Below are 25206 nucleotides of genomic sequence, written 5' to 3'. Positions count from 1 at the left end.
TTTTCCTTACAAAGGGACTTTGGCTAATGTCTGCTTAGTTAGCTTTATATACTGCTAGTAGATCCAGGTTCTAAGTCCAGCTTAGCATAATATTGCCTCTGTACCTCATATTCCATGCTTCTTTTTCCTGCTTCCCCTCTTCCTCTTTAATTTTCCCCTTTTAATTCCCTTTTTTCCTTTTTAATATTTTCCTATACTGCCCTTTCTGTCTACTCTAACAGCCCAAAGGAGGGCCTAACCAACTTCTCCTTTTCTTAAAATCGCGATGATTGCTTGAACAAACGTAAGCTAAGTTTCAGATTGCAATTTTATGTGCATAACGTAGTTTACTGGTCTTCGACCAATTTTTTTCCCCCATGCTTTACACTAGTCGGGGTCACCCCACAAACTAGGTTATTTTTTGGTTTTCTGTTTGTTCTCACTGTTTCCCCTTTCCCTTTGTTTAGTTCTAGTACCTGACACACACTCATCTGATCATCCTGAGGGATAGACAGGACCTGAGGGATCTGCTTCTCTCCTGGACGGGGTGGAGATACCAAAAACCGTGAGTGTCCTCTCCTGGGGGGGACTAGCACACCTACGCACCCTTTCCATCCACAAAAACCCTTGGCATGGCGGATATCCAAATAGCTTCTTATAATGTAAAGGGCTTTAACTCACCCTCCAAAAGAAGCCAAATTTTCACTATTCTACGCAAGGAGGGTTCGGATGTGCTGCTCCTCCAGGAGACACATTTCAGGTTCAACCATTACCCCCGAATATGGAATTCTCTCATTACCCACTCTGGTATCACTGTGGGGGGAGCTCCGCCTCGTCCGGAGGAGTAAAGTATTGGATTCAAGAGGAAGGTTCCTTTCAAATATGTTGATCATATACAAGACCCAGAGGGTAGATTTATCATGGTTTAGGGGAATAAAGGTACCCCAGAAGTATACCTTCGTAAACTTATAATTCCCCTAACTCCAAACAGGCTAGCTGGCTCTCTCCGCCATAACTCCAATGATCACCTCCTTCAAAGAAGGTATTGTAGTATTGGGTGGTGATCTCAATGTGGGCCCTCAACCCCCAACTGGACTCATCATCACGCAAAACTTCCCACTCAAAAACGCTCCTTAAAGTTTATCAAAAATATTCTTTGGGATCTCCATTTAATTGATGTCTGGGCGACCCACTTACCTCACACTCCAGACTATACATTTTACTCCCATGTACATAATAATTATCACCGCATAGACTATCTCTTCATCTCAAAAGAGCACCTTCAACTTTGCCCGACGGCCAAAATTGGGTCTATACATTTGTCAGACCATGCTCCAATTTTCCTTAAAGGTATCCTCCCCTACACGGAAAAACTAAAAGCTTTAATTGGAGACTAAATTAATTTATCCTTTGGAAACCCAGACTCTATAAAGAAAAATTGCCTTCAACTACTGGAAGAATACTTAAATTCCCTACCAGAGCTCTCGCCCCAAACCATTTGGGACGCACACAAACCCTTTATTAGGGGTGAGTTCATTAGCTTAGGTTCGCACTTAAAAAAAATTTGAGAAAACAACATTAGTAACCTCCTCTCCAAGATAAACAAGTTGGAATCTGTCCATAAGCGTACCCTCTCTGAAACCCAACTTCAAGAGCTCTCCAAAGCAAGAGCTGAATTAAAAGCTCTATTACACAACAATTCGGCTAAATACTATCTCAACTCTCAATTTAAGTTCTTCGCACATGGGGATAAAGCCACCAAATTCCTCATGAACAGAATAAAAACTAGAAGAGCAGACAACTACATTCATCAATTGTCTTCCCCAAATGGTGACCCAGTCTTTGCCTCATTTACGATTGCCAAACAATTTAGAGACTTCTATGAAGCATTATACAATCTCCCTTCCCCCCTACCCCCAACATCTCATTCTTCGCTAGTAGACACGTTCCTGAAATCAACATCCTGCCCGACTTTATCAGTGGGCCAAAAACAATCGCTCGAAGCTCCATTTACTACGGATGAAATATCCATAGCCTTGGCCCAAATGCCTCAGGAAAAAAGCCCGGGCCCAGACGGACTCCCCGCATCCTATTAGAAAACCTTCAAAAAACAACTTTTGCCACATCTACTGGCGGTGTGCAATTAGTCCTTGCAAGGTATCCCTTTATCTAGGGATATGACGTCTGCTCATATAGCCTTGATTCCTAAAGAGGGGAAGGACTCTAAGCTGTGTGCAAATTACAGGCCCATATCTCTTTTGAATATTGACCTTAAAATCCTTGCTAAACTACTGGCGAATCGTTTGGCAGTCCTTCTCCCTCTTCTGGTACATATGGATCAATGCACTCTGTTATGCTAGACATACCTCCACTCCTCTTGTACTCCTCAGCACTGACGCTGAAAAAGCATTGAGCCGCATAAATCTGGAATTATCTAAGCCATGTCCTAAAGTCCTTTGGCCTGCTCTGATCCATATATCAAGGCTGTATTTGCTATGTATAACCAGGCTACAGCCCGAGTTATGGTCAATGGTGACCTATATCCTCTCCCTTCCTAATTCAAAACGAGAACTCGCCCAAGGCTGTCCCCTATCCGCCCTGTTATTCATCTTGGCTATAGAACCCCTCCTATCCAAGCTTAGAGCAGACACCGAGATCAAAGGTTTATTCATATGGGGCAGGAGCCATAGATTGCGGCATTCGCCGATGACGTTTTATGATAATGACATCCAACCCTAGAACTTCCCTCCCCATAATTCAGGAGCATTTAAAGAATTACAGTGCAGTTTCTGACTTTAAGATTAATGAGAGCAAATCCACCATCATTAGCACAGGAATATCACCACAACTTAAACTCTCTTTAATGAAAAATTCCCCTTTATTGGTCTTCCCCAACTATCACCTACCTCGGAGTAAAACTTAGCCCTACCATTTCAGATTTATTCACACTCAACTATGTCCCCATTAAAAAACCGCCTTATTCTTAGCTCTTGATAAAATCACTAAATCAGTAGCCCCAACCCTATCATGGTTTGGAAGGAAAACATCCTCTCGACTCTTATTATTCCCCGTCTCACTTACCTCCAACAAGGTTCTCCCCCAATTCCCATTCCAAAGTCCTATTACACCTCCCTAAAACAGAGATTTAGAACTTTCATATGGAATGGCAGGAAAGAGCGAGACGTCTCCTACTGATTCTTGTCCTGTTCGCGTATGACAGGTGGGATTGGGCTCCCAGACCCTGAACTCTATGGGAAGACCATCCTCATGTCTAGAATCATCGACTGGTTGAGGAACACTGATAGCATATCCTGGGTGGCCATAGAACAAAGTATTATTGGTTATGCCAACTCGAGCCCTATGTCTGGGCTATCACACCCCCCCCCCCCCCCCCAATCAATCTGCAATCCTTCCCAATTATCAAAGCTACAGTAGAAGCTTGGAAATGGTGGAATCACTCCCACTGCTCTATTTCCCTTCCCATCTCCCCTTGTTACAACTAGTGACATCCTCGGTTCATTTTCCAGCGGGCCTAGAACACCTCTTCTAAAACAATTAGATCTTCCTCTATGCCAATTTCCTTCTCCTAGACCCCCAAGGCTTAATACCTTCGAACGAAACCATCAAAACCCTTCTAAATCCACAACCATGTGACTTTAACCTCATTCCACTCATTAAATCTTTGTCCATAAAAATAACATGACGTGGAGAGCTCCTTCGTCCCCTTACATGGTTGAAGCCTAATAGTCAGCCCCGGTGTTTCCCCCAAAAAACCTATCTCTTTTATTTATAACAAATTAAGATCTCCTCCGTTAGTTATTAAACCGGCTTTCATCCGCTCCTTGGGAATTAGAAACTGGTATAGATCTCCCTCTCCAAATTTACCCACACTATTTGATATTCCACACAAGTCATCTAGATGTGTTAGGGCCCAAGAGAATGGATACAAAATTCTTTTGCAATGGTATATTCCCCCAATTAAGTCCTCACGTTACACTAGACCTACCTCTATCGATTGCTGGAGATGTCAAAAAGAGAAGGGTACTTTCCTCCATATCTGGTGGTTGTGTCCTCTTATCAACAAATGGTGGACAGAAATCTTTCAGATTAGCAACCAAATATGATCCTCAAATTCTTGCTACTTCCCCCTATAGGGCAATGCTCCTCTTTTTTCAATGACAAAACATCTCTGCCCCCCACCTTCCTTTTCAAGCAGCTCTTGCTAGCGGCGCGTCTCTTGGTAACCCAAATACTGGCTACAAAACTAGCCTAACTTCAGTGGAGCAATGGAAGCTCAAGGTAGATCAAATACACCGTTTTGAGGAGATGGCCTCTTGGGAATCACGATCACACCCAATATTTTTGAGAAAGTGGGCCCCTTGGACAAAATATAGATTTCTCCAGCACTAACTTAATCCGCACCACCCTTTTCTACACCTTGGGCCCTGCCTTGTAAGTTCCGCTAATAATTCAAAATATGACAAAATTGGCTTAATGACTAGAGGTTATAAGGATGGTTATTCTCTCTTCACTAGACCTTGCATACACCCCATACAAATTGGTGTTAGGGATCTTGCTACCAGTGAGCGATCTGCCATACTTTATTTTGTCCCTTTAATTAGGTCAGCATTATTTCTGTCCTGTAATTATTTGGATTCTACTCCATACGCCTTGGTATACAACATATATGCACTGAGTTTCTCAATTAATGGACTGTAACTGTCGTATCCCCAATCCTTCCTGTACAATATATATTTATATGCCTTTGTGTATGGTACTGATTTGCACCACTGTTGGTGTTTTGTTACACTGTATATTTTCTTAAGAGCAAAATAAAATACTTTAAAAAAAAAAAAAAAAAAAAACAACTTACCGGGCCTATAGTTTCCAGGCTCTGTTTTTGGACCCTTTTTGAATATTGGCACCACATTTGCCATGCGCCAATCCCTGTGGGACATTCCCTGTCAGTATAGAGTCCGCAAATATCAGAAATAGGGTCCTGGCTATGACATTACTTAATTCCCTTAGGATACGGGGGTGTATGCCATCCGATCCTGGCGATTCGTCTATTTTAATATTTTTAAGTCGCTGATGTACTTCTTCCTGGGTCAGACAGGACACTTTTAATGAGGAATTTATTTTTACATTCTGCATGTCATCTGACAGTTATTTTCCTCAGTGAATACATTAGAGAAAAAAAATATTTAACAGCTTTGCTTTCTCCTCGTCGCTCTCTGCGACTCCCCCCTCATTACTCTTTAAAGGGCCGACACCTTCAGATTTATACTTTTTAACATTTATATACTCCATTTATATACGTAATATTAACCAATAGACCTGACAAAACCCATGATCTCTCTTCAGGACCGTACCTTTCCAGTCAACTAATAAAATGTTTGATGATTTTTTTTTTCAGAATGTCCTTGATCTCGTATCCATCATTTGTGGTGACTGGAGGGACTTTTACAGAATCTGTTAAATACAGCAGGCTTGAACAATGAAACATGAAAAGAGATAGGAATGCGAAGAGATGCTTACAGTTTGAGTTTGTGGCACACAGGGTTAATCTTCTATATGACAGGAAAAGGTCCTAGGAAGCGAGGAACAAATTTTAAGATGGAAGAATCCACCAAAATCCAGTGTGGATTTGATTGACTCACTCCACTTGTCCATTAGACTGAGGATGATAGGCTGAAGAAAAATCTTCTGTGACATCCAGTACTTGCATAATGCTCTCCAAAAAACGAGAAGTGAATTGTACACCCATCAGAAATGATTGTGGAGGAAAAATCCATTTAATCTGAAGATATGGAGCAGGAACAGTTCAGCCAGATGCAGAGCAGAAGGTTGACCCTGGTAAAGTTACAAAATGTGCCATTTTAGAGAAACGGTCAACTACCACATAGAAACATAGAATGTGTCGGCAGATAAGAACCATTTGGCCCATCTAGTCTGCCCAATATACTGAATACTATGAATAGCCCTTGGCCCTATCTTATATGAAGGATGGCCTTATGCCTATCCCATGCATGCTTAAACTCCTTCACTGTATTGCAGCTACCACTTCTGCAGGAAGGCTATTCCATGCATCCACTACTCTCTCAGTAAAGTAATACTTCCTGATATTACTTTTAAAACCTTTGCCCCTCTAATTTAAAACGATGTCATCTTGTAGCAGTTTTTCTTTTTTTAAATATTTTCTCCTCTTTTACCTTGTTGATTCCCTTTATGTATTTAAAAGTTTCTATCATATCCCCTCTGTCTCGTCTTTCTTCCAAGCTATACATGTTAAGGTCCTTTTAATCTTTCCAGGTAAGTTTTATCCAGCAATCCATGTACTACTTTAGTAGCTCTTCTCTGTACTCTCTCCAAAGTATCAATATCCTTCTGGAGATATGGTCTCCAGTACTCTGCGCACAAATACTCCAAATGAGGTCTCACTAGTGCTCTGTAGAGCGGCATAAGCACCTCCCTCTTTCTACTTGTAATGCTCTTTCTATACACCCAAGCATTCTGCTAGCATTTCCTGCTGCTCTATGACATTGTCTGCCCTACCTTTAAGTCTTCTGAAATCATGACCCCTAAATCCTTTCCTCTGATACTGAGGTTAGGACTGTATCACTGATTTTATTTCTGCTCTTCTGTTTTTACGCCCCAGGTGCATTAATCTTGCACTTATCAACATTAAATATTAGTTGCCAGATTTTTGACCCATTCCTCTAGTTTTCCTAAATCCTTTTCGCATTCCGGGTGTATGCCTCCAGGAACATCTACCCCTGTTACAATCTTGTGTCATCAGCAAAAATGACATACCTTCCACTCGAGGCCGTTCTGCAATTTCTTTGATTAAGATATGAAACAATATGGGTCCAGAACAGATCCCTGAGGTACCCCACTGGTAACAAGACCATGGTCTGAAAAAACTCCATTGACTACAACCCTCTGTTGTCTGTCCCTTAGCCACTGCCTAATCAATTCAACTGAGTTAATTTCTCTTCTGCCTGTGCTTTAGAATCTCTTATAACTTGTTTGGCCTCTCTCTGCCTAATCTTTATAAATTTGCCTGTCATCCTCGTTTTGTTTTGTTTTTTTAATTTGTTTTTTATAATTACCACCCAGATGACCATGCGACCTTTAGAGGGTGGAAGATCTGGGATAAAGTCTATTCCTATATGTTGCCAAGGGACTTCAGGTACAGACAGAGGAAGAAGGAGATCGCTAGTTTTAACTTCGAAGATTTATTTTTGCCCACATTTGTTAATGAAGGATCCACCAATAATGACGAGCAATTAATTTCCCTAAATTCCAGGATGACCGGCAGTCTTGGAGGCATGTCCCCATTGAAGGATTTTAATATGTTAGGCTTCAGGAACAAAAATCTTACCCTTGGATACTTCAGACAGTTTGACAGGGCCACCGAAATGCATCTGGAAAGATCATTATATGTGTTGTGGATTGTCCTCAATGTCAGAAAGAGCATCCCCATTAATGTTATTACCAGCAGAACGGAAATGAAGAGCTGAAAGTTAGTGTGCAAAGAAAGTTGACCATCAAGCTTGTCTGGGATTGAGCCTCTGAGCAGTCTGAATATAAGTAAAATTTTTATGGTCAGTGATAGACATAATTACGGGATGAAGAGCTCATCCTAATAAATATTCTTCTCTTTCTTCCTCCGATTGAATAGTTTCCTTCCAGCAGCAGAAAAAGACTTGGAAAAGAAGCCACGTGGTAATAACTTGGCAGAAGAATTTTTTTGAGAAAGCACTGCGCTAGCACTGGTGGAGGATGCATTTACCTCCAAGAAAAATTGTGTATTGACATCAGGACTATGAGAATAGATGCAGAGGCATTTTCAGCTTGAGGAGTCCATTTTTTTAGCATCGACACCTTTTTTGGTGAGGGCAGAGAGAGGAGCGTCAGAGAGGAAAGTTATAAACAAACTGCGGTAATAATTAGCAAAACCAATGAATCTCTGGATAGCTTTTAGTCCATTGATTCTGGGACAATCAAGTATAGCAGTTATACGACCACACATGTATATAATAAGTCTCTGAAAATGTACAAATTTCTGAAAAACTGCAGGGGCATTGCACAGACCAAATGGCATAACTAGGCACTCCTAATGTCCAGCACGAGTATTGAAGGCCGTTTTCCACTCGTCGCCTTCACGGTTTCGGATTAAATTGTAGGCTCCACGAGGTCCAATTTAGAGAATATACTGGCACCCTTAAATTTATCAAAAAGTTCAGAAATCAAAGACAAAGGGTATTTATTTTTAGCAGTGATGTTTAGTGCACGATAATCAATGCAAGGATGTAGAGACCCATCTTTGTTTTTTACAAAAAATAAGCCATCCCCAGCCGAAGATATGGACTTGCGAATGAACTCCCTTTCCAGTGTCTCCTTGATGTACAGTAGTCAACCATCTATTGAGATTTTGCGGGTGAGAGGGGATACACGCTACCACCAGGAGTAGATCCAGATCAACAGATCAATGGAGCAATCGTATGGATCATGAGGAGGAAGAGTCTCTGCTTTTTTTTTTATTGAAGACATCTGCAAAACGATGGTATGCAGTAGGTAGACTTTCTAAATTTGCAGGTGGTTGGGAGCAAACTTTAGGCTGTACAGAGGTCAGGCACTTGCTCTGGCACAACTGTCCTCAGAGGATTATCTCTCCTGGTTTCCAATCCAGAACAGGTTCATGGACCCAGAGCCAGGGCAACCCCAACAGGACAAGGTGAGACAGTTCCAGAAGTACATACATGGAAATATTCTCAGAATGTAGAATTCTAACTTGAAGATCCAGAGGGTCGGTGACAGATAACACAAATTCGGATAGGGCTTTGCCATTGACCCATGTCACCACCAGCAGATTCTTTAATAATCGAACAGGCCTGATACAGGCAGTTTCTTGCTGAGCCAGAGTGAATGGAGTTTGTTACGGAGAGTCTAGCATCACCAAACGACAGTAGGACAGAGGAGTTCTCTTTGCCTAGGATTACCTCTACTAATGACCCTAGGCACTGGAGTTTCCCGACTTCTTAGGACAGTTGTGGACACGATGGCCAAAACCACCACAGTATAGGCAAAGACCAGCAGAGAGACGGTGCCGTTATTCCTCAAATGACAGCCTAATATGGTTCACCTGCATGGGTTCAGAATCAGCAGACACATGAGGTGGACACCCAGGGCTTTGGTGCTCTAGCATGAGACTTCTCTCACTAAGGCAACCAAAGCAGATGGAATCTTTCTTCCTGCAAGCCCATCGTTGATTTTGCTATTAATGCCTTCCCAGAAGGTAGCAATGAGAGCATATTCGTTCCAGGACAGTTCAGAGGAATGAGTCCAGAAAAAGAGCAATATTGTTAGTCATTGCACCAGCCTTTCCTTCCAGGCTGGAATGCGATGCGTTCCAGCCTGGAGCGCACAACATCGGCTTCCTGCAGAGGGGAGTGGCTATAATTCTTTGACCAAGCGATGCGCTCCCTACAGGGAGGGGAAAGTCGATGAAGGCACTACATGTTAGAACATAAGGAAAACCTCCCATAATATTTAATTTTAGTTATTTATTCCCTTATGTTCTAACATGTAGTGCCTTAATCGACTTTCCCCTCCCTGTAGGCAGCGGTGCGCTCTTGTCTGGAGCGCATCGCTTGGTCAAAGAATTATAGCCACTCCCCTCTGCAGGAAGCCGATGTTGTGCGCTCCAGGCTGGAACGCATCGCATATCCAGAGGACGGTGGCCGCTCCTCCTGACAGGAAGCTGGGGCGGTGCGTTCCAGCTTGGAGCGCATCATGTGATAGTCGGCCATACAGGAAGTGGACCGGCTGTTGTGCGATCCAGGCTGGAGCGCATCAATGTAAAGTATATTACCCAGCAGGCAAATTATGGGTGCGTTCCACAGTGGAACGCACAGCGAAATCGGGGGCCTAGGACTACAGTCAGAGGTTGTAGACCTCAGGCTGATTCATTTCCCTAGGGCAAAACATTATGTGATTAAAGATTAAAAAATACAGCTAGTGAATCCCTGCCACTTAATAACATTTAGTTACAGTCCCCCACCAACATACTTCCTGTTCCGGCCCTGGAGGTTATGTGACCAGGAAGTTACTGCCCACAATGAGATGCCACATGGAACCAACCAAACGAATGATATGCATTCTCCCTATTTAACCGTGAGTTTTTTCAGTGTTATGTTATGCTTATATTTATACTTATGCTCTTGATAAAGGGGACTTAGTTGCAATCCCCGAAACGCGTTGAGCTTTTTATTGGAATAAACAAGCATCCTTGGTTTGAAGCCCTCAAGTTTCCTTTCATCACGAGGACGGGGTGTGTATCCATCTTACAGGCGACCTCGGCGAGGGAGGTAAGGAGGACAGGTGTCTTGAGTTTATCCTGTTCATCCTCCTCCCTGGTGAAGTAAGTCCCTTGACTTAACTTATTTCTCATTTTAATAACATTATTCCATCTAAGTTATGGCATGTTTTTTATATAGCTCCAACACAGTACCAATAGACCTGCCATTTCAGCTGTTGTAGATAATCTGTATACTGCTATATATACATATATTTCTATACTGCCACCCTTGTAATACCGGTCACGTGTAATTGGCGCCCCACTATATTGTTATGTATTCTCTTGCGTACGGCACACTGTCCATGTTCCTGCGCTTTGTTTCTTTTTAAGTGGGCAGCTGCCTTGCACTGTGGCCAGCCTATCACAAGCTGGTAATTTGACGCTAGTTTCGAGTTCTCCTCTGGCGCTTCACCCCTCCTATTCTCCTCTCCCTGTCCCAATCCCCCTCTCCACATATCCACTCCAATTTTTTCTTTTATCTTTTACGTTTATACACACTTACACTGTGACTGGCACATTCATGTGAATGAGACAAACGGATGACCTAGTCTACCATGCTATTATGTCCATCAAAAAAACTGAAATGAAATGTAAACTATGTAAACTAGTCAAATAGACCTCAATTATTATTAATTTGGACTCTGTTTCACTGAAGTGAATGTATTCTCTGTGGTATACATTTGAATACCCTATTCAAACATATACCCTGATAGCAGTCTCAGCAGAATGCTAATAAACAGTGTGAACCGATCTAAATGAGTATTATAAAAACCACATATCTATTGATAATATTCTTTTGTATACAGGACTCGTTTGGTAGAGAGTGAAGCCATGAATGAATCTCTCCGGCGCAGTCTATCAAGGGCAAACCTACGCTCAGCACATGCTGGACCTACACCCCCTACACCTTCATTTGAGGCTAAAGTTAATGATGTTGTGCGGAGAGCAAAGGAGGAAGTGCAGAGTTTAATGAAGAAAGGAAGGTAAAATATAGCACAGCCTTGCCATTTTCATCTAAGCTGCCATGTACTATGTTATGTCAACAAATAAATGCTATAAAGATATGTACTGTAGGTAAAAAATACTTTAGTCCTGTAGAACTCCTTTTAATAGTTGTATTAGTTGCTAGTTATCAGCTAGTTATCAGCTATTCCTTATTGTTATATGTAAGGACTTGTTTTATATATCTTGGTTATCTGGTTATTTTTCATAAATCTTCATTTTATCTTATCTTGGATAACATTTTGGGGCTTTGGAACTGATGACTCAACTTATAGTGGTTTCAACATACAATGGTTGACCTGGAACTAATTAATATTGTAACTTGAGGGACCACTGTACCTGTATAGAACACCTGCTGCTAACCTCGGATCAGTAATTTGTATTGGAATATTCATCCCTGTTTCTCTACTGTGCACACACAAAGCGGCCATAGAAAGCATAGAGATGGAGTCTTCTCCATTTTGTTCATGCATTCAGAAGTCCTCTATATGCATTCCAGGGCCGGTTTGCAGGCACACAGTGGGGGGATGGGGATGTGAATCCACATACAAATCACTGATCAGAGGTCAACAGATGTTCTATACTGGAGTTCTGTCTCTGGCCGGGCGGGATGCCCAGATGCAAGAAGAAAAAAGAGAGTACACAGGTAAGTATATTGAAAATTCCTTTAATCATGCAAATGCCACATTTCAGGGCTGTATCGGCCTTACAGTAAGGATTACAGAATATGTGGCATTGTCTGTTTTAAATTGGCGCCCAAACAGGTATAGGGGGAATATTCTTGAACTGGCCACTTGATGGTGCCAGAGGCTAGAAACAAGAGGACAGTGGCAGTTACTTTAATGTAACAGTTTTGTAAAAGTATCTTATTTTCTCAGTATTGTTTATAAAATAGTTTCAATCACTTAGTTGAAGCCCTCTAGGTTTACAGTATGTAAATTATAAATCCAGAAGACCTACCTTCTTCTGAGGACTACAAACCTGTTATAAGTATTTTTTTGGGACATGTTCAATGGGCGTGATTCAAATTTTTGTTGGATCATGGTTGCCTTCTTGTTTCAGAGTCTAGTCTCTGCTCAAACTCTGTAGTAGGAACTTTTTCTTTATGATAAATCTGTGTAATTCTTGTGTTATGCGACTAACATACCGCATTTTGCAATTGCATTCTATCAGATAGATTACAAAATCTGTTTTTCATGTGAGTTGGTGCTTGATCCGAAATGTTTCTCCTGTGGTGCTAGACTGGAAGTTGACTGTTCCATGCGTAATGGACTGGCAGCAAAGGCATGGTGTCCCACAGCGGAAAACACCTTCCCTCCCGAGAGGACCCTGACTTGGGGTTGAGGTGAGTTGTCTCAGTCTGCTCAGCGCTGCCAGACTTTTTAGTCGTTGCCCACCTAAAGACGATGGAAGGTCTGGCCAGGAGTGTTCTACTCAAGACAGGATCCCAGAGTAGAATAGTCCACTGTTTGAGGAGAATGTCCTTGATTCCGATGTGTGCGGAGGATTAAGTAGTAATAAAGCTCCTCTTACGGTCTTTTCCTTCTGACATGGTATCCTTGTTAGTGAGAACTCACTGAGTTTGTGGTATTACACTGGATTTTTTGTACACTTCTACCACAAGGTTCTTGGGATACTCTTTTTCCTTGAAGCGTTTCTTTTCCAGTATACTTACTTGTTTGTGTGTTATTCTTGATCCTTTTAAATTGGCTGAATGGGATGTTGGTAAGCTATTTTTTGTGGTGGTGACTGGTGAAGTGTAGATATCTATCACTATTGACTTTTTTTTAAATAGGTGGACATGATGAAAGACTGTTTATTGTGAGTAATATTGATATAAAAAAATCAACCTGAGTAGGGCTGTCTTTCAGTGTGAGTTGGATGCCCTGATCGGTGTTGTTGAGCAAGTTATGGAATTGAACAATGGAATGTGTGTCACCTGGCCAGATGAAGAACAAGTCATTGATGTACCTTCTGTAGAGGATAATGTTGTGCATGTATATAGTCTTATTGTAGATGTATGTTTCCTGAAAGAGTCCCATTAATAGGTGAGCATAGGGTGGCGCTACCTTGCTGCCCTTTGCTGTCCTGGTGGTAAACTTGCTCTCCGTATTTAAAATAGTTGTTGGTCAAGATGAGTTCAAGGCCTTCTAACAGGAATTGCTTTTGGGATGGTGAAATTGTAGGATCTCTGTCTAGATCTTCTTTCATACACTTAAAGTCCAATAGATAAATTTTGAAGAAATATAGTCAAGAAAGTCAAGTCCTATCATCTCCAAATTTCCACTTTCCATATATAAACAACATATGTAGAAAAAAAGAAAAGGTCTTAGTCCTAACTAAGAAACCACCAAATCTTCTTTCCCATTCTTCCAAAAGTTAAGCATCTGTTGGGGTACCCACCAAGACTTGTTCCTGATGCCAAAAAGTAACCTGAAAGTAAGAATGCAATGTCTGTCTAACTCAGTTTTGAAGAAGAGGAATAAAACTACCACAGAGTTGGGAGAAGGCCTTACGTGTATTTTCCCTACTGTTGTGCCACCCCTACCAAGTCCATTTCATTAAAAAGGATAGCTTTTCAAGGTATAATCAAAGTAGAGGCTTACACCTCATAGATTATTCCTGGTGATTCCACATCTGCAGAATATATCTCTTCCCACTCGTATCAGCCATGTGCAGTAGGCAGAAATCCTTTTTGTCAACCTTGTAGAGCATACCCAGAATAGCCCATGTAGAATCAAAACGGAATAAGCTGGTCAAGTATTTACTTGTGAACTCATGAAATAATGTGAATTTGTGGACACTTACAGAGATAATAATAAAGGTTTGACTCAACCATCATAGGCCATAGACACAGTGGACAGGAAGGGGATTCAATTGACTTCTATGTGTTTTCTAGGCATTCTCTGTGACCTTTACAAAAGTCATTTTACAAGCAAGGAGTAGAGAAGCTTTGCAAATCACCTATTGTGAATGGCGGATCCTGTCTTATCTGTATATAGGTGCCATCTGTCATTCCAATCCTGCCTGTAATGATAAGCAGATAACTGCAGTAAAGTGAGCTTTACAGACCAAGAAGTGGCATATATAGTTAGGCTTAGTGGCCAGTGCAAAAACTGCAGGATTTAATGTTTATAAATAGGTATTGACATGGAAAATTAAACGTGACATATTCAAAAAGTCTTTAAAAATATGTTTAACCCTAAGGCCTCTTTCACATGGGCGAGTTTTCTGCGCGGGTGCATTGCGTGAGGTGAACCCATTGCACCCGCACTGAATCCGGACCCATTCATTTCTTATGGGGCTGTGCACATGAGCGGTGATTTTCACGCATCACTTGTGCGTTGCGTGAAAATCAAAGCATGCTCTATATTGTGCGTTTTTCAGGCAACGCAGGCCCCATAGAAGTGAATGGGGCTGCGTGAAAATCGCAAGTGCGGATGCGGTGCGATTTTCACGCACGGTTGCTAAGTGACGATCGGGATGGGGACCCGATCATTGTTATTTGCCCTTATTACATGGTTATAAGGGAAAAGTAAATTAGGGATTGAGAGGTTAAAAAATAAACAAATTTAACTCACCCCATCCACTCTTCTTCTTTCTTCAGGACCTGGGTAAAGGACCTTTGATGATGTCACTGCGCTCATCACATGGCCCATCACATGGTCCATCATTCAGAATAGGTCATCAATATCAGATTGGCGGGAGTCTGACACCTGGCACCCCGCCGATCATCTGTATGAGGAGACAGCGCGCGCAGTGTGCATGTGCCGTCTCCTGTCTCTCTTCCCGTTTACCGCTGCTGTCTATGGCAAAGCAGCAGCCGAGCAGGAAGAGAGACGGCCTGTCTGCACTGCGTGCGCCATCTCCTCATACAGCTGAACGCGGGGGTGCTTGCGGATGCTAGGTCCTTAATATTAAAGACCGGGACAAACCCTTTAACCCAGCTCTGTTGAGAGAAAATTAAAAAAAACTGTATGGTTGTCAGAAAATGGCTGTACTGCTATGCCAAAGGCTGTACGAAAACATGGCACCTGTAAACCAATCCATCAATATCTGTGTTGCAAAAGTCAAAAGGTGGCCTTTACCTTCTGAACCCTGCAGTGTACCCAAACAGCCATTTAAGTTCAAATTTATGGCATTTTAGTACCCATTAGAACCTGCTTAACAATTTAAAGGGTGAGGGATGTATTAGATGGCACCAGCCGTGCACAGTATACTGGGCCATATCTATGGAAAACTTACAATTTTAATTTTGCACAGTCCCCTGCTCATTAATTTCTGAAAACACTTGTGATGTCAAAATAATCATTCAACACCTTTTTAAATAACTTGAGGGGTGTAATTTCCAAAATGGGATCACTGTCACAAACCAGCGAGTGTGAACCCACTGTGCCACATGTCCTACCTCCTCTAAGTAATAAAGAAAATCCCAGCGAGTGCCTATGTCTTAAATCCATATAGTTTTTTATTTTATGAATACATCAATAGTCATTAATGGACGCGATTCAGCCCGTCCAGCCAGGCTGACGAAGGCTGGACGGGCTGAAACGCCTCCATTATTGACTATTGATGTATTCATAGAAACATAGAATGTGTCGGCAGATAAGAACCATTTGGCCCATCTAGTCTGCCCAATATACTAAATACTATGGATAGCCCCTGGCCCTATCTTATATGAAGGATGGCCTTATGCCTATCCCATGCATGCTTAAACTCCTCCACTGTATTTGCAGCTGCCACTTCTGCAGGAAGGCTATTCCATGCATCCACTACTCTCTCAGTAAAGTAATACTTCCTGATATTACTTTTAAAATAAAAAAGCATATGGATTGAAGACAAAGGCGCTCACTGGGATTTTCTTTATTGCCTAGTGGATTTTCTCCTTCCCGTGCCGGCGCGCATTGGGCTCAAGTCCGACTCTCTCTCCTTCATTCTACCTCCTCTAAGGACGTTGTCTAAGTAAACCTCTCGATTCTTCACAATACCCCTGATGGTGGGGATAGACTTTCCTTGAGGAGGATAGGTACATGAGGCAGCTGGTCCAGGCAGACCAGGAGGTACCTGAGAAAGGTACCAGAAGTACAGGTTTAGTCAGATAAGCTGAGCAGTTACCAGGAGCAACAGTGCAGAACCGAAGGATGAGGCAGAGGCGTAGGATGAGGCAGAGGCATAGTCAGACAGGCAAAAGGTCAGGGCAGGCAGCACAGATACAGGTCAGGCAATCCGGGTCGTCAACAGGAGAGTCAATGCAAGCTGGCAGGGATCAGACGAGTAACAGAATCCAGGAACACAGGTACAAGTCAGGAACATAGGAACACAAGTTGTTATCAGGAACCTAAGCAGAGCACAAGGACCTTGAGGCATCTGGGAAGGAGGCTGAGCCACTTTATATATGCGCATGAGGGGTAGGATTGGTCAGCGAGGTCACATGATCTAACCCGTAAAACCTACACAATCAGAGCCCAGAGCTGCAGCTGTGAATGGAAAGCTCTGGCCACAGATCACCGCTGAGCACGGCGCCCCGGACCGCGGTGGTAAGCAGGGTAACAGCGGCACACAGCAGCCGCTGTTACAATCACTTATAGGGGGTTTGCACTGTACAGGCACCTCAGAGGCTCTCCAAATGTGATATAGCACCCGAAAACCATTCTAGCAAAATCCACACTAGAAAAGCCAAATGGTGCTCCTTCCCTTCTGAGCCCTGCCATGTGCCCATACAGCAGCTTATGACCATGTTTATGGCATTTCCATACCCAGTAGAACCTTCCAGTCAATTCAAGTTGTGTGTTGTGAGTCTCAGATGGCACTAGCTTGGCACAGCAGAGCATTGAAATGGTATATCTGTGGAAAACTTGCAATTTTTACTTTGCACCGTCCACTGCGCATGAATTTTTCCAAACTATCTGTGACATCAAAATAGAGGGACAATCAATTATCTTGGTCTATTTCAGCATTGAACCATAATGACGTTGGTTTATTTTTTACGTCCGAGATTTATGACCACCAGATTACATTCTTGGATCTTATAATCTCTAAGAAGGTAGATAGTAAAATCACTACTAACCTCTTTTGTAAAGATAGTGGCAAGAGACCATAGACATCGATTTGAGAGACGGGGATACCCGTTTGATGTCCTCAAGTGAGCATACCAACATAGTTACCGTGATCACCTTCGAAATCCAAAATCTCAAGAGAGTGACACATATCAAATGAGAATAGTTGCCACATATGATGCCACTCAAATGGAGGTGAGACAGACCATATCAAGATATCGGAGCTAGATCGGGATATTGACCATTTGGTTGGATTGTCGCCGTCAATAACATACCAACACGGACACAATTTAAAAGATAGACTGTTGAACAGTCTATTCCAGACGACCGCTCCCCAGACCTGGTTATCTCACCCGATGGTGGGGAATTCTAGGTGCAGTAATTGTATTACACTGGAAAAACATTCACTTATCACCTATACTTCTTTATCTATTGTAAGACAGTGGTTCTGGTCTACCTTGTCACATGTGTATTTGGCCTCTAGAATGTCATCAAAACTGTGTGGGAATTTAGACAACGTATTGGAGAGCATCTTGATGATGTCCATAATGACAACGACACCCTAATAGCACGCCATGTTAAAGACCATCATCAGGGAGATACCTGCCTTTCAGGGCATTGTGAGGCAGTCACCACAGGGCAGTAATTTTGATAAATTGCTGCTTCAGAAAGAGGCACAGTGAATTTTCAGGTTAGACACAACACGTCCGAGGGGCCTGAATGATCAGATCTGTTCACATGCTTCATAAATCATCATTTTTTATGTGCTGAGTCTTATATTTTGATCCACTTAGGCTTTTTGCTCTGGGCACCTCACATGTCCTTTTTAATGATGAATAGGGAAAGACTAGTAAGCGGCTTATCACAGTGCAAGGCATCATTACATCACTAGTCCTCTTTACTTTCTATCCATGGCTCATACCCTGGAGTGATGTGGCCTATTTCCCCTTACTTCTCTATCATGCATCATTTACCATCTGTGAACACTGATCCCCCTGATACAAGTTACAGGTATGTGAACGCCTTTGGATTCCCAGTCATCAGTGACGAATTCCTACATCACCAGAGAGCTAGGTGAGGATGAGGGGGGTGTATGTGGATACTGGACGCCGCCTCCCCCACCCATTGGCTCCTGTAGTGCTTTCTACCCACCCTAGGGAGAGGCCACACTAGCGCTTGAGCTGCCATCAGCTGTGGCATGCTATACTGTACGATGTAATGAATGCCTGACGATACATGGCATTCATGTTGAAACCCGTAGAGCAAAGTAACAATTAGAGGAGAATATTGTGGAAACTAGTACATGCACATGTTTAGCTCAGTTAGCAATTATGAGTTTTTGTTACTAGTACAGCTGGTGAGCCCAATAGGGGGACTGGTGGATGTGTGGTACCGCTGACTGTGGCCATATACCGTATCATTATATGGCGAATGAGTACATGCACACACATACCCACTAGAATATTCACATATATAAAGTGGGCACAGCTGTCTATCTTTACCCCATTAAGAATTGCAGGGTCCATGCACATTAGGGTCCTAGTCACTGTTGGGACCCTAGGCTTTCATCTTAGTAATGACCAGCTTAATATTGGGTGCGCTACAGACAACTTATTTGTTCTGGTTGTTCTGTATGCCAAAAAGGGGAGGTGACTTGATTAGGGTGTCCCATATGTTAGGCCCTCATTATACACAGGGAATTGTTCTATTTGCATCCATCATGTATTTGGATCACTCTGTGCCACCCATTTCCTGTGATAGGGTATTCTGCCAATTGCTGTGGGGCTTTGTCCCTTGTATGTTTTTAGTAGATTTTTCAATAAAACTAGTTTTTAGCGTTTCCTATAGGCAGTGTTATTTTTTCACGCCTGTAATTGCACATACAATTATTTTAATGTTCAGCATTAGGCAGGGGCATGCCTAGGTTCTTCTTTTTAAAATCTTTTTATTGATTTTGTAACAGAGGTTTAAGTATACGATAAAGCAGATTTGTACAGTGGTATACAAAGCAAATTTGTACAATAGTATACAAAGCGAATTTGTACAATGATATACAAAGCGAATTTGTACCAAGGTATACAAAGCAAATTTGTACACTGAACGATTGATTTTCGGACCCAGAGACGTGCTATCTGGTACTCATGAGCTATTAAGGGAAAGAAAGGATGATAGCAAGTCGCAATATAGCCAATACATGCACAGAACACTAGCTCTTATAGATGTCTTAGTATAGTAACGTTGTTCATTCCGTCCTAGTACAGGCATATTGTACCAACTTGCGATCCAAAAACCAATGAAGTAGCACCAAAAATTTAAGGCTAATATTCTCCAAATAATGGAGGTGAGTGGAAGTAAACCGACATAACAAGAAGGTGGGAGGAAGGGGAAGAGGGGGAGGGGGGAGGATATGAGGGGAGGGGGAGGATGGATGGGAGGGTGGGTAAACATGACACGCTATATCTGAAAAAACATGATCTTCGAGACCAGAACATATGAAGCCGACACATGAGGTCAAGCTGAAGTGACCAGGCAACCAGCCGTACTGCTGAGGTTAAGTTTTGTGTATGTCTGCTCTATGATGGTGGAGACAGAAAGATATTTATATACATATCATCCAGTAATTAGAGGTCTAGAGGGATCCAGTTCTTTGAGCTGGTGATGGGTTATGTTATCTTTCCTAGTTGTCCAAGGAGTCCATATTTTTGTGTACTTATGATGAGAGTGTGATTCCCAGTGGGATAATTCCTCCAGTCTGGCTAGAGCTTCAATTTTCCCACTCCATTGAGAAATTGACGGAGACAGGGTTGACTTCCAGTTTGAGGCAATTAGTAGTCTCGCTGCTGCCAGAAGAATTTTCAGGAGGGATCTTTTAGAGTTTGCTAAAGGATTAGGTAATAGGGACAGGAGGGCTGTCCTTGGGCAAGTAGGAAGTAGATCCACTTTTAAGTCTATGATATCTCTTATTAGTTTAAAAACAGTTTCCCAATATATATTAATTTTGGGGCACATCCACCAGATGTGTAAGAAGGAACCTCTTTCTGAAAGACATCTCCAGCATCTGTTAGAAGTGTTGCCATACATCAAACTCAATCTCACTGGGGTTAAGTACCACCTAGTGAGGACTTTGTATTCGTTTTCTTGTATGGACACATACCTAGAAATAGTTTTAGGTGCGCTCAATATAGTTTGCGTTTCTTTTTCTGAGAATTTCATGTTTAAATCTCTCTCCCATTCCTTTATGAAGTAAAGGGAGGAAGGGTGTTCCATTTGCAATAAGTTCTTAGAGACAATGGAGATAATCTTTGTAGGATATAGGGTTTGTGAAACTAGTCTTTCAAACCATGTTAATGACGGGTTTTCTCTGATCTTTTTTATAATGGGGCATAAGGCAGTTTTCAGACAAGAAAATTGTATCTGATTAAGGTTGTTTAATTGAAATTTCTCTATTAAGGTTGTAGAGTCTAGAAGGGTACCTTCACTATCTAATAATTTGTCTATTGATAGGGTGGAGTTCCGTATTTGTGGGGGTAGAATGTTAAAGCTATCTGTGTTAAGGCTGAGGCAATCTTTGATATTCATGAGGGGGGAAGGGTAAGACACACAAATTCCTCTTATGTCCGGGATATTCCACATCGACCGAGTAGTTGACGTGAGTGGATCTTCTTTATTTGGATGTGGAGCTTTCCCTGACTCTGATAATAGCAAAGGTCTGATTGGGCATCCAATCAACCTTTCTTCTAATGGGATCCAGAGTTTGTGTTCTGAATACTTCAGCAAGTCAATGATCCTATTGATGTGAACTGCTCTGTGATATCTTTTGATTGAAGGGAAACAAATTCCACCTTTTAAAAAGGGAAAAAGTAGGATCTTATTAGAGATCCTAGGTTTTTTTGTTCCCCCAAACAAAGGAGGAACAAATTTTCCTAAAGGAGTTAAAAAAGCTGCTTGGCAGTTTTATAGGTAGAACTTGAAGTAGGTAAGTAATCTTAGGAACTATAAGGGAGTTAAATATATTGTGCCTACCCAACCATGAGATAAAGGAAGGAGACCAAGAGTTTAATATTGCCGGTATGTATTTTAGCAAAGGGGGGAAATTGGTCTCATATAGTTTAGATAAGTCTGATGTGATATTTATTCCCAGGAATTTTATGTATGAATGCGTCCATTCAAATTGAGAGTTTCCTTAGAGCTTTTGTAGGAGTCTGGATGGGAGATTTATGTTCATTGCCACAGACTTTGGCAGATTCATTTTGAAGTTTGAGATGAAACCAAATGTGGTGAAAATCTTAATAATAGCAGGGAAGGCCTGAAGCGGATTGGAGACAATAATAAGTCATCAGCATATGCCACTTGTTTGATCTCCAATCCACCACAGACCAGGCCCCTTAGGTTCGATCGTGAGGATGAAGAGTATTGGTGAGAGTGGACATCCTTGCCTCGTCCCATTGTTTATCTGGACAGGGAGAGAGAGAAGATTGTTTACATTTATATTTGCGCTAGGGGAGACATACATTGAGAAAATAGCCAATATGAAGGGTTCGGGAAAGCCTAACTTAATCAAGGTGCTTTTGATAAAGGCCCATGCCACTCTATCAAAGGCTTTTTCAGCATCTGTTCCCAGAACCACCAAAGGAGACCTGGTCTTTTTTGCTAAGGCAATAATGTTAATGACCTTATATGGGTTGTTTTTGCCTTCACGGCTAGGAATGAATCCTGTTTGATCAGGGTGCACAAGATCTTTTATTAGTTAGGTTTTATTCTATTGGCCAATATCCTTGCATAAATTTTTATGTCAAGATTCAGCAATGATAAAGGTCTATAGCTGGAACATAAACCAGGGTCCTTTTGTGGTTTGGGAATCAGAGTGATGTGGGCATTAACAGTTTGTGGTAAAAATGCCTTGCCTGAGAGTGCTGCATTGAAGGAGTTAAGTAAGTGGGGCATTAACGTTTCTTTAAATGAGAGATAATATAGCAAAGGGAGGCCATCCGGTCCTTGGGATTTACCTTTAGCCATTTGTTCTATTGTGTCAGAGATTTCAGAGGCTTAATTGTGTGCACAGTCAGTAGCTTGTTAAAGGGTCAAAGTAGGGAGATTTAATTTGCTTAAAAATTCTTTGGGTCATTCTGCTTTTCCTTCACAAAGGATTTCAAGATCAGGCTTATCTATGTTATATAGGGCTGAGTAGAAGCTATGAAAGGCCTCCGCTACTCTACGTCATCTTTTACTAATTCCTTCTTATCGTTCGAAATAGCCGATATCCTAGACTTCCGTTTGCGCTGCCTTATTAAAGCCAGCATAAATTTGTAGGTTTGTTGCCAAGTGCAAAAAACATCTGCTTGAGAGCCTAGATATAGTTTTGCCTATTGTTTATTCATAAGTCCCTTAAGCTCATCTCTGGTTGATGAAAGTTCCATCCAGTGATGTTTGGTTTGGGAACGTTTGTGAGCGGACTCCAACTTAGAGATTTTGTCATAAAGCTCGCTAAACTGCACGTCTTATTTTGTTTATAGTAGAGGCAATTGAGATAAAGTCACCTCTGATAACAGAATTTATGGGCCTCCCAGATTATATTGGGGATAACGCCTCAACTCATTCAGAGAGAAATAATCTTTTAGTTTCTTCTCTATCTTATCTTTAACCTGTATGTGTCTAACAGCGTTTCGTTTAGTCTCCAAATAAAAGTTTTGGGGTGGTATTGTTAATTTCCATGTGAGAAACACCTGGGGCATGATCATAATGAATCATATTGCCTCAGTACATAAATGTATTTGAGGCGTGGGAACCAGTATGTAATCTAATCTATGGATGTATTATGAGGGGAGGAGAAGAAGGAAAAATTCTTCCTCACCTTGTTTATTTGCTTTCCATGGCGTCTATAAGATTACTGTTGTGCATAAGTTTTTTTATGCAGTTAAGGGTTTGTTGAAGAAACCGATGATTTCCTGATGACGTGACAAACTGTGGGTTAAGGGCAACATTAAAGTCACCGGCTATAAATCTATCCCTTCTCCTGAATCCTCAAACAGTTGCCAAGTGTTTTCAAAACCATATTTTTGGGCTACATTATGAGCATAAAAGTTGGCAAATGTGTACATTTGATAGTTTATAGTCCCTTTCACTAGTACGAAACGACCATTAGGGTCTGTTTTTGTTCCAGTCATATTAAAGTCTACATGTTTATGGAAACCAATACTGGTACCGAGCCTATTTGAGTGTATGGAAGAACTGTGGAACCACTGGTTATAATAAGATCTAGACAAGTTCGGAATCCTATTATTTTTAAAGTGCGTTTCTTGTAATAAGATCACCTTAGCTTTTTCTTTGTGCAGGTAATGTAGGATCTGGCTTCTCTTTGTGGGATTTTTGAAACCTCTAACATTATATGTGGCTATATGAATGTCAGCCATGTTTGGTGTCAGAGTAGTGAGGGGGCAGTACTTACATACCACTGGTTGCCTGAGTCAGCTACGATGTTGTTGTCCGATGAAAGGTAGATGGTGTCACTGGATCACAGGGTTTGCAGTTGGGGGAGGGTGGGGAAGGGCTACAAGGTAAGAGAAAGAACGTCACACATAAGTGAACATTGTATTAACAATCCTCTGCTGGAAAAGGTAACTAGGGATCTATTTATCCCTTTGTGGGACCTATTTATGTCCGTACCTCTAACTAAGGCCAGAGGTACCAAGGCCCCAAAAACAGTTTCAGGGCCAACATGTGAGGCAATAATTTTGAATTCTTGAATAAGATAAAGAAGTGAGTGGTATACAGTTGCAAGAAAAGGTATGTGAACACTTTGGAATGATCTGGATTTCTGCACAAATTGGTCATAAAATGTGATCTGATCTTCATCTAAGGCTACTTCACACTTGCGTTCGGAGCGGATCCGTCTGGTGTCTGCACAGACGGATCCGCTCCTATAATGCAAACGATGGTATCCGTTCAGAACGGATCCGTCTGCATAACTGTTTTTTTTCAGATCTGATTTTTCACTTCGTGAAAACTCAGATCCGACAGTATATTCTAACACAGAGGCGTTCCCATGGTGATGGGACGCTTCAAGTTAGAATATACTAAAAGAACTGTGTACATAACGCCGCCCCCTGTTGCCTGCAGCACCCGATCTCTTTACAGGGGGCTATGATACGCACAATTAACCCCTCAGGTGCCGTTAATTGTGCGTATCATAGCCCCCTGTAAGAGATCAGGTGCTGCCAGGCAGCAGGGCCAGACCCCCCTCCCTCCCCAGTTTTAAATTCATTGGTGGCCAGTGCGGCCTCCCTCCCTCCCCAGTATTATATTCATTGGTGGCCAGTGCGGCCCACCCTCCCGCCCCAGTATTATATTCATTGGTGGCCAGTGTGCCCCCCTCCCTCCCAGTATTATATTCATTGGTGGCCAGTGTGGCCCCCCTCCCTCCCTCTCCAGTATTATATTCATTGGTGGCCAGTGCGGCCTCCCCTCTCCCCCCCCTAATTAAAACTGGCCACTAATAAATATAATACTGGGGAGGGGAGGGGGGCCGCACTGGCCACCAATGAATTTAAAACTGTGGAGGGAGGGGGGTCTGGCCCTGTTGCCTGGCAGCACCTGACTCTTTACAGGGGGCTATGATACGCACAATTAACCCCTCAGTGCAGCATCTGAGGGGTTTAATTGTGCGGATCACAGGCCCCTGTAAGAGATCGGGTGCTGCCAGGCAATAGGGGCAGTTATTACACAGTTCTCAGTATATTCTAACTTGAAGCGTCCCCATCCACTATGGGAAGGGCCTCTGTTTTAGAATATACTGTCGATCTGAGTTTC

At 42.1% G+C, this 25206-nt stretch overlaps 1 protein-coding gene across 1 annotated transcript in view; it reads left to right on the top strand.

The window, feature by feature from the left end:
* KIF21B (kinesin family member 21B) overlaps positions 1-25206 on the top strand; it is a 1425990-nt gene that overhangs the window by 303886 nt on the left and 1096898 nt on the right. Inside the window, exon 11 of the mRNA XM_040424150.1 lies at positions 11149-11325. Within this exon, the coding sequence (XP_040280084.1) occupies positions 11149-11325 (177 nt within the window). The remainder of the gene's footprint in view (positions 1-11148; positions 11326-25206) is intronic.

Source organism: Bufo bufo, chromosome 3 (assembly GCF_905171765.1).
Source record: "Bufo bufo chromosome 3, aBufBuf1.1, whole genome shotgun sequence".
Classification (NCBI taxonomy): Eukaryota; Metazoa; Chordata; class Amphibia; order Anura; family Bufonidae; genus Bufo; species Bufo bufo.
This window is presented reverse-complemented; position numbering and strand designations above follow the sequence as displayed.